Source organism: Hippocampus guttulatus, chromosome 14 (assembly GCF_054856545.1).
Source record: "Hippocampus guttulatus isolate MCC_2025c chromosome 14, RoL_Hgut_1.0, whole genome shotgun sequence".
In the NCBI taxonomy this organism is placed as follows: Eukaryota; Metazoa; Chordata; class Actinopteri; order Syngnathiformes; family Syngnathidae; genus Hippocampus; species Hippocampus guttulatus.
This window is the reverse complement of record NC_141274.1, coordinates 15,064,762-15,075,137: the sequence shown is the minus strand read 5'-3', so window position 1 is coordinate 15,075,137 and position 10,376 is coordinate 15,064,762. Positions and strand designations below refer to the sequence as shown.

The 10,376-nt window shown below is 46.1% G+C and overlaps 1 protein-coding gene across 1 annotated transcript; it reads right to left on the bottom strand.

Annotated features, from left to right (window-relative positions):
* Positions 1-611: 611 nt before the first annotated feature.
* ap1m1 (adaptor related protein complex 1 subunit mu 1) lies at positions 612-10,376 on the bottom strand. The gene is made up of 12 exons (XM_086129662.1): positions 10,188-10,376; positions 9,144-9,300; positions 7,565-7,632; positions 7,363-7,493; positions 7,141-7,288; positions 6,883-7,009; positions 6,535-6,677; positions 6,140-6,211; positions 5,754-5,912; positions 5,476-5,601; positions 1,486-1,561; positions 612-1,127 (listed from the first exon to the last, which is right to left on the bottom strand). Exons 1-12 carry the CDS (start codon positions 10,227-10,229, stop codon positions 1,105-1,107), a joined length of 1,272 nt encoding a protein of 423 aa, XP_085985788.1. The 5' UTR covers positions 10,230-10,376; the 3' UTR covers positions 612-1,104.

The window sequence follows — 10,376 nt, the reverse complement described above, 5'->3', positions numbered from 1 at the left end:
TCATCGTTAAGGCAATGTGTAAGACCCTCATCGACAAACCCAGTTCGAATGAGTTCAGGGTGTAGTCTGCCTTCCTGTTCCCAGTTAGCCTGTGGGATGTTTCAAAAAGGTGTTTGATGAGCATTCAACTTTTTTTTTTTGCCACCTGTCCCAGCGTTTTTGAAACATTTTGCAGCCTTAACGTTCAAAGTTAAGTCTTCCGCTTTCATTTGTTGAACACATCCCAACCTCATTAGAATTGGGTTTGTCAAAAGTAATTCATTCTCATTCAAAATAATGCCGAACCCATGTTAATGAGCGCTTTTTTGTATCTCGCTGTATGTGCATTTTACTCATCTCCATAGTTTAGTTGCACGGATCCATCAAAACACAAGCTGTTCAGAGATGCACGTTTCCTCTTTCAACAATATGCTTGTTTAGCATCTGCTCTTGAAGGGCGTTTAGCGCATGTGCAGATTGGAAACAGCTACATCAGAAATGGGTCACTTGAATGTAAAAAAAGAAAGAAGCCCCAAATCAGAATTGCAGAGTCACACCCGCAATTAAGAAAAAGTCGCCAAATTTCGTGGTGTGTCCCTCCCCCGCCCAATGACAAAGAGAGTCTGCAGGTGTTCTCTCTAAATATACATTTAATGATTTTACAGCATGTGGTTACATAAGGAAGAAGCTACAGATAAGGAATCGCCATGCAACCGCAACGTGAACGCTTTGATTGGGACGCTCTGCGCGTTTGAAAGCTGACAAAATGGGGCAAAGCTGATGGCACCGTAACAGAAAGAGACATACTGATCGGCTCACTTGTAACTACCTTGTGATAATAACACTGACCACGTCGATATGTAGCAAACATATACAGAAAAAGAAGGGACAAAAGAGGTGTGTGACGTTTGTGACCTTCTGATGACACCGCATGTAAACATGACTCCTGCTTTAGTTGGCCGCGCGCCGGAAAAAAACGGATCCTTTCCTCGGATGTACAAACTCCGCATCTCATATTTGGGCCGCTTGGAAAAATGATCACAATTAAGTCGCTCCTCTGCGGTCTCTTGAATGAAACCCGCCGCCGCCCGCCTTCCTCCCGCCCGCGCTGGCTAAGGCGTTGCCTTACTGCGTGCGGAGCTGGTAATCTGCAGGAGGAAATGGGACAAGACTTAATCTAATATATGAATAAATAAAAGAGGAGCAATTGTGGAGAAATTAAATGGCGGTAGCGTTTCAATCCGGGAGGACGGGACTGCCAAGGAAATGAGATGTGGATGTGTGGTAATTAGTGAACATGCACAACCTTTTCCGCATTATAATACGAGAGGGAGAGAAAAGAAAAAAACTCACTTTCACAGTTTTCACAAGACGTTGCCTCATGCTGTCGCTCTTCTTATTTTTATAGAAGTACAACAGTTCCCACAACATTTCAGGCCATTGCCTAATTCTTGCCTAATGCCTGCACATCAACCGTGTGTGTGTGTGCAGCGAGTGTATATTCACCTCCATTCTGGGTGATGTAGCGCACCCAAGGCAGAGCCTGATAGCCGCTCTTCTCGATGATTTTCAGGTAACGCACCTGCCGACAAATGCAAAGTTACCCATGCAACACACACGACAGTCTTGACAATCGGCACGATTCTAGTAGCCCAACTAGGTATACTATTTCTGGTACCATATATGCAGTATGTATAACATATATACTGTATATATATATAATGTGTGTATATGTACAGTATATATAAAAGTGACTTGAACAGACCATTCAAGCTGTTCTACGTTCCTTAGTGCTTATCAAAGTTTTAAATCACACTGGATTTGTGTAAAATCCTGGCTTGGTTTATTTTATGCATTGGACTGGTCATTAACCAAACGCAACTCACACATTCGCACCGACGGACAATTTTAAGTCTTCAATGAACCTAACATGCGCGTTTTTGAGGATGCGAGAGTAAAACCTACATAAGTGCAAGGCAGGCTGAGATTCAAACCCCAAACCTCCGAACTGTACGTGTTAACTACTAACCGCCAGCTGGCCCTATTTCTGTGACCTTGTTGATGAAATGGGCTGCTAGAAATAAATAAAAATGGCTAATCCTTATTAAAAGGCACAATGTGTGTCGTGGATAATTGGAACAAAATTCGACCGGCAGAATCGGTGAAACTACAGGAATAAGTAGGAAAAATTTCTTGCGCGGCACAAGAAGTTTGGGCGGGGATGCTGATAAACAAGTTCAAAAACAAAGTTTAAAAAAACATCTACAACTCTTTTTGTCATAATTGGTTGAATCAAATTGCAAAGAGACTTTATGGACGTACGGCAGTGTGGTTAGATCAGGGGATGTCGGTACTCTTCGTCAATTTTTGGAAATTTCCTGACTAAGGGCCATACAAACGATCTCGAATGCTGTCTCACGCCGACGTGATGCGTCGCTAACGACGCCGTCCAACCTCCAAACACCTCGTTAAAAACACGAGCCAGATCATGGTTAACGGCTCTAAAACCGTACCGGAATTGACCGCTTGGTGGCTTAGGCGATTAAAGGTATTTTTAGTGGATCAAGTGCAAAAGGACAGGAACCGTTCTCGAACTTTGTATCGTTTTTCTGTCCGAAGCACAGACTTTCCAAGCCCTCGGGAGGATGAAGAGTTCACCTTCTTGAGGGAGTCTTGCGATATGAGCACTTGAGGAAGCAGCGGCGTGACTCACGAGAAGGGGGAAGCGGCGACAGAACCGCCGTTCGAGAGAAAGCGCCTTTCTCTAACATGACTCCGTTTTTCTTTTTTGGATGCATCAGCACAATCCCCCGTACGACTTTCACAAGCCCGCTAACCGACAATCGAGATGGACGAGCGTTACCACACGGCCGGCCGGGGTTTTCGAGAAAAGGAGCCTAAAAATAACCTTCCACCTAAGCACGACTGCACTTGGATGACCGGCCGACCGAGCGCGTTGTCACAATCACAACTCTGATAGAAATGATTGCCGTCGACCGCGTGTGCATGTAAACAGCGATGACCTGACCACACGTGAGCGCGCTCACCCATTAGGAGCCCCGTGCGTGCAATTGACCACCTTAAGGCTGACGTGACCTTTTTTTTTTTTTTTTTTGCCGGGGGTGGGGGGGATAAACCGCCATGTGTCTGTCATGCTGGCTCTCGGATGAGAGCGGGGAAAGGGAGGAATTTGTTGGCGGATTGGCGTCAGTCCTCGGCGCTCTGGTCGCCTTGTTTTCCCTCGTAACAGCGAGGTCACGGAACGCCGCGGCTTCTGGATTCACGAGGCATCGGGCTGGCACGGCGCGAGCGTGTCCGCGCAGTCAGCAAAAACGCCATCAAAAAGCCACCAAAATACCACTGGCGCTTTTGACTCCGTGTGCCGGAAAGAAACGGCTGCTTTTTGTGTCGCTGGTCTTTCGAGACGGCAAAGAAAACAAAGTCACAAGTTTGAATGGTATTTCGTGGCTTTTTTGAAGGCCTTTTAGCAGTATAGATGCCCCGCCCCCTCCCCAATGATGCTCTTCTATATAAATGGCACAGGAAAACAAAGTCACAGTCAAGAATGGAATTTTCATGGTGTTGTGTCAACTATGCGGAAACATTGACGTGGTGCCAGCCCAATCCCAGCCGATCCCGCGTTGGTCCTCCTGAGCGAGCATCGTGCTGAAAACAATTTGAGCATTTCAGTTGGAACGCGGGCTGGTTTGTGCGAAGGTTGCGGGGTTCGATTCCGGCTCTGGCCTTTCCGTGCGGAGTTTGCGTATTCCCGCCGCGGCCGTTTGCGGGATATCGCGTTGCCGTTACAGCAAAACATCACATAGCTGGGTTCGGCGTGAGAGGTGTTACGGCTCTTGATGCTGTAATTTTGCGGCATCTCGGTCAAAGAGACGAGCGTCTGCCTTCCCGTTTTGTCACCTTAGCTTGCGTCAAGTGCCACCTGCCGCAAGTGTGGCATTTATACGAGCGCTTAAATGCATCGCGGACTTCAATTGCGCTGCCCCGTCTGCACTTAGTGGTGCCGTTAAGAAGAACTTTCCCATGCTCAGATATTTACACGGGTTAATTAAACTTCACTGCCACTGCTCGCACGGAGCGAGTGGCGCGAAATGCACCAGATGACGTACGCGGCTGCCTTCTAATATACGCCTGAAACGTGAATCAGACAGCGGCACGGGCGACCGATAAACGCTGAGAAGTCGAAATCCCATACGGGCAGTCACACGCATCCCAAGTGGCATTTCGCACGTTGGTGCCTGCGTGTAAGCATGTGGACGTCTTCATCGGAACCTAAACTTTGGAACCTTCCGAGCCTTTGTATGATCGCGAGGACTCATCAGTATAGTGCTCCCTATCTGCCGTCATGATCGTTGAAAAAGCACTCCTGACACATTTGTGATATCCAACCTGTCCCGTGTGTACATGTAAGACATGATATCGTTTTCATCCAAGTGACATGTGCGTTTACTTGGACAGAATAACAGAATACTGCCTTATAAACTGCCCGTCGGCTTTGATCACTCGTGACGTACGGCGTCTATCGTACAGATGTGGGATTGGCCCCTGAGGAACGGGTTTGGGCACCCTTGATATAGACGCGATAAAAAGATTGTGTGACTTCAAGGTGTAAGCAAAGATATGATTCCATTGGAAGTCATGGTCAGAGATGACCACAACTCACAACTACAGTATGCACGTTTAGAATAAACCAAAGTTGTCCAAGAGAACCATTTAGCTCGCAGCCATAAATGTTTTCAACCCAAAAGATTTTGCAATCCAAGTTTTCTTTCCTCTTTACAGACAGCTTACTCTGTGTCGTGTGATGAAACATTTTTGACTGATGTGGAAAACTAAGACTTCTGTAACATCAGTGACTACTGAAAAAACAAACAAACATACTGTATGTATGTACATTGTTCAACTTTACTTTGATGTGAAACGCGTATGTGCAATTATGGCGACCTGAGCAGTGCACAAACAAGTTTTTGAACGCTTTGCCAAGTGTCATTTGCAATGCGCCCCGTCACGACATGGGAAAATGTGATGTTGCGTTCCTTGGGCGCGTGTAATCACGGGATGGCTGTCATTATGCAGTCAGCGTGGCTTTTGGTTGCCAACGGCTCGTGGAGACGGACGCTCATCATTGTTTTGATGGGAACTTTGTCTTAGCGCGAGGCCCTTTTCTTTCTTTTTTTCCTTGATAAACACAAAGGCCAGCCAGACAGCTCCATTCCTTTTGCGGCCGCTCGATGCCTCCTGTTTGAATCGTCTGAATTGCAGTGAGGAGAGAGGGAAGAATATGTGTTTTTGTGCAATGGTGACCTCAAATGACTGATTATATGCTCACTATTTGGCAAGCTGGAAGTCACCGTCATGACTTGCAGCAAGTGTTGAACTCATGAAAAAGGATGAAGTGGTTGGTACACCGTGTAACTTTTAATGCGTGCCTTTTTACTTGAGCCGTTCTCTGCATTGGACGTTTGCAGGGATGCGTACCTGGATGCCCGAAGTGGTGAAATAGGGGATCTCAAACTTGACGCTGATCGGGGGCTTCCCCTCCTTATCTTCTGCTTCCACACTTGGGAGACCGAAGTGAGCGCGCATCAGATACTCCTTGCCGCCCTGTCACAAGGACACTGATATCTTAGAAACCAACGCGCTGCGGGTGAATTAAAAGCAGGTTGGTTTGGCCCAAGAATGACTCATCGTCAGACCGACGAGCGACATTCAAAGGTCATTTGCATAGCTCGCACTCTCTCTTGTGAGTCACTCACGGGGAAGGACTTAATGGACCAGACGATCTCGCTGTTCTCAGGAACCCACTTGACGCTGCCAACCGTGGTCTTGAACTTGGGAGAGTCAGCGTCTGTTGGCACAGGAATGTGGATCTCCACGTTGTTGGCGGTGGAGCGCCGTTTGAACTGGCTTTTGGCCTAGGTGGGGCGGGTGGGAACACAAGTGGGTGAACGAGCGAGATGAGAAACCAGTTTGTTGTTTCGGATTTTGCTTGTCACGCACACGACAGCGGCGACGGTTCATCATAAACACTGCGGGGGCAGTTCGAAAATGAGCTTGACCGATTCATTAAACCATCGAATCGTTAAATAAGAATGAGCGATTCCCCCTAATACAACGATGCTAAGCAGACATCAGAATTTACCTTAATCATATACTCGATGCGACTGTGAGAGTGCTTCTCGATGACTGATTCAATCCAGATCAGCGGCTTCACCTGAGAATAACCAACAGCACACACAGCCGATCATCTGCATGCAAATTGAGTGGATTGCATTGAACACCCGTTTTCTTATTCTACAGTCTCCCTCTGGTGGGCGGCAGACTATACAACGGCAGGAAATTCAGGTTTTGATTTTTTTAAGTGGAGTCATGCACACGAGGGACAAATTTGAGTGGTTGTTCCCCCTCCACATTTCAGGTTTCAAACAACGATAAATAATGTTGGTTTTTTTTTGGAGAGTGTGTGTGTGTGTGAAGTGGAAGGAAATTCATACAATATTTTAAACTTTTTAATAATAATAATCAGCTCATACTCACGTGAGTGTTAAGGCGGTATGACATGAGCTCGAACTCGCCGTCGGGCGGGATGAAGGAGATGGTGCGGTCGTTCTCGAAGCGAGATAGTCGGACGCACTGGTGAAATTTGACATCCTCCAACTCCACGGATTTACTCTTACCGCCTGAAAGCAAGGAAGCGGCGGCAGAGGGGATTTTTACGAGAAAAAGCGGGAAAATACCTGAACGGCGTCAGGCAAAAAGTCAATTCTGTAGTTTTACCCGATTCGAGATGGGCATAATAGACGAATAATACAACAGTCCGCTGTACAAACGGTGTCCTAAGACTTTAATAATAAAAGCCCAGGGTACGTCATCATGGGAACTCACGTCCAGTGTTTTCAAACAGAACCTTGTCGTTGAGGCCCAGGCGCAGCTCGGGCATGCCGGAAAGGAAGACGCGCATCTTAATGGAGCCGACGATTTCGCTGCGCAGGACGTTGCCGTTGGCACTGACCTGAGGAGTGAAGGTAGTAGCACGGAGAAGCGAGTTCTTTTAAAGAGCCATCTTGACTCAAGGATGTGGCGGTGCACGCAAGAAGGCTTCTACGCACGCGTTGACGCAAAGCTGAAACAATCAGTTCCTACCAGGAGGTTGACTGACTCAATGACATCCAGGAAGACTTCGTTTTTCCTGTACTTGATGCCTTCCGAGCGCCACGAAACAGCATTGGTGACAGTGGCGGGTGGGCGGGGCGCGCCGGTGTCCAACTTGTGCCCCTCCTGAGTTATATACCTGACGCAGAAACAGAAACACACGGGTCAAACGGTCTGCTTTTGCATGCAACGTTACAAAATAGGATTTCTCACTCTTGCAGAATCTTGCTGTCGGTGGTCTGCGGGTATCCAAAGTCCATCAACTCGTCCATCAGCTCGTAAATAATCACAAAGTTATCCCGGATGCTCTCTTCCTCCAGTTCTTTGAAATACTCCGAAAAAACCTTGAGGCATTTAAATGTTGCTTTTAAAATCGATACACCTACAATGTCGCCTTTCAAAATGTCATTCCTACCTGGACGATTTTGTACAAAAAGGAGAAAACCAAGGAAACGCTGGCGTTTTTCTTCGATGTTGCTACCACTGAAGCAATGAAGGTTAAGAGATTTTAATCACAACAAAAGTGCAGTTATTCCATTTATTTCTATGGCGCAAGTGGCAAAGGAGCAATTGCGTTCATGATTCATACATTGCGTGTGTGACTGTGTTTGACCGTGCATCTAGTGGATTTGGTTTAAGATTATTTCTAGCTCTTCTATTAATTTCTATTGTGCAAAGCGGTAGTTGTATGATAACTGGTGAGATGAGCCACTATTATTAATCATATGACACATAAATTGCATGCACACATGGACTATTTTGACGACAGGCATGTATTTTTCCAAGATGGCGCCCGAGTAGGCAGCCTTCGGCAAGTGCTCTTCAAGAGCCTTGCTTTTTTTGTCGTTTTTGTCTTTTTGTTTTGTCACATGTTGTTTGTTGTTTCATCGTGTGGATCTGATATGGACCGTTTTCTGCGTTTTTTGGCCACGACATTCGTCAAAGGAGAAGTATCTGTGCTTGGTGGTTACGCCTTCTCGGCAGCACGCCTGTGCCAGCACAGATTTTGATTGGGAGGAATGTCGGCGCCATTGACTGTCGGTGCTGGACTGACCTGGGGCGCTTGTGTTTTTTGCGCCTGTAATGGGCAGCATTTTTCACAACCCCGTTTTGTTCAGTGGAGATGTCGGCGCTGTTGGACAGTCGGCGTTGGTGCGGCTGCATGGATGGCTGCTGAAGTTGAGGATGAGGAGCGTCGGCGCAGAGCGCCGATGCGTATTTGGAACCGAGAGTCGCCGCTTGGATGGCGGATTTCCATGGGACAGGAGAAGTGAACCAATCTCTTTTTTTCATCAATGGATGCTACAGCTTCTTGTTGACTTTGAAAATGAGCTTGTAGCCGAAGTGTGCACATTTTGAGCATGACGTCTCTGATCCACTGGTTACTTCTGTCCTATTTCATCTCAAACGGCTTCAAACAACAAAGCGTGTGACGGAAAAGCGGTTAGGACTGCACGACTCTCCGTGTTTTATGTTATGTGTTGTGTTTATTATTTTACTTTATGTTAACTGTTTTGTTAAGCGCTTTGTTACAGCTGCCGCTGTTGTGAAAGCGCTATATAAATCAGCATGTATTGTATTGTACTCAAATCATTATTTCGTGTTATTATGCAAGGTGCGGTTATCATTAAGAAATAACAAGGAACACATTCCCAAAGTAAACTACACGGGCTATTAGTAGGGGCATCAGGAAAAAAAAATCTGAAACAAAGTATTCAACAGCTGACAACAAAACAGGAAATCCAAAAAAATCCACCAGGTGGTGCCAAAACACTACTTTCATCGCTTTTGCCCAAGCACAAAAATAGCAAATACTGTAGATGAGTTTTTACAAATTAATGGGAGGTAGGCGCCCCCAAAATATCTGTTAAATACGCAAATTCGCAAATGCCAAACTGTGAATTTCAAGGGCTTCATCGTATGTCTTAAGCACGGTTCGAACGGCCTTGTGGGAGTAAACCTTTAGTGTGTGATTCAGTGATGCGGAAGGATACAGTAGAGGTTATTATGTTTGATCCACATGAAGCGTACGCCGCCGTGGGCCAGGATGGGAGACAGCGTCCCCTCCTCCTCCTTGTCCATCAGGAGGCTCATGAAATGCTCGATTTCAGACATGTCCACATCGCCACGGTAGTTCCGGCACACCAGTACCTGATGGGAACATGCCACAGTTCATGAAGCTAGAAACCTTCAGAGGATTTGCAGTCGAAGTAGGAGATCTCATGAACCAGAAAGGAGGGTGGGGGGGCGGGGGGGCGGAGTTAAACACTTAAAAGGCTAATTCATTCAGGATCGTGTTTACATGTGTTATGATATTTTTGCCAAAACGAAAAACTATTTTCACATTATCTGTGAAGAAAAAAAATGTTTGTTTTCCTTCATTTCTGTGAAGGTTGATGCAAAGTAATGATGATGGGACACAATTATTGGTGAGTTGGGGGGCGAAGAGGAATACTTTTTTTTTTTTTAAATGTTCAGTCAATTGGCTTTACTATAAGCAAAGGTAATTTGTTTGGAATATAAATGTCTGACAGTTGCAATAAAAAAAACCAACAAAAGTAGTAGCAGCTATACCACTAATAGTCCACTTGAACACACAAAACATTCAGGACACTCAATGTTTGCCACATTGAAACAGTCTGGGGGGGGGGGGGTATACCGTATTTTCCTTGCAATTAAGTGGATTTGAATAGGAAACAACACCTCAAACCCAAGTTGAATAATAATAATACGTGCATTTGTTTATTGCTAGCATCCTGGTTAACTGTACAAGAGAAGAAACAGCTGTCAGCTGCTTGGAGGTGTTTTTGAGCTTTTACAACAGGCCGACTAACGTTTGACACGATATACTGCACACCCAACCGCACCGATAATACTTTGCATTGACTGGCTTTATTTTGATCCCACACGACATTGCTAATGACACACCGTCCGTTATCCACCTCGCATTAAGCTGTCAGCGCGGAATGCGCTAGCATGGCGGCTCGCTGGCTAGGCTAACGCGAGCCGGCTGGTCCCCGTTAGACAGCTCTCTTTACCTTTCCTTTCAAATCCAAGACGTAAACGGCGCTCGCAGACATCTTGGAGAGTTTTTTTTTCTTCACGTCGAGCGTCTCGTCCACACAACGTCGCCTTTGTTAGTTGATAACTTATTCCAAGAGAAAAAATAATAATTTTGGGCGTTCATTCATAATACTGAAGGGGGGAAAAAATTACGGTAAGCGGCA

Excerpts from the sequence above, each read along its gene's own strand:
- ap1m1 (XM_086129662.1), bottom strand. The coding sequence starts at position 10,229 with ATGTCTGCGAGCGCCGTTTACGTCTTGGATTTGAAAGGAAAG. Across the intron at positions 9,301-10,187 it reads TCTTGGATTTGAAAGGAAAG|GTACTGGTGTGCCGGAACTA; the intron begins GTAAAGAGAGCT and ends TGTTCCCATCAG. Across the intron at positions 7,289-7,362 it reads GACAGCAAGATTCTGCAAGA|GTATATAACTCAGGAGGGGC; the intron begins GTGAGAAATCCT and ends TTTCTGCGTCAG.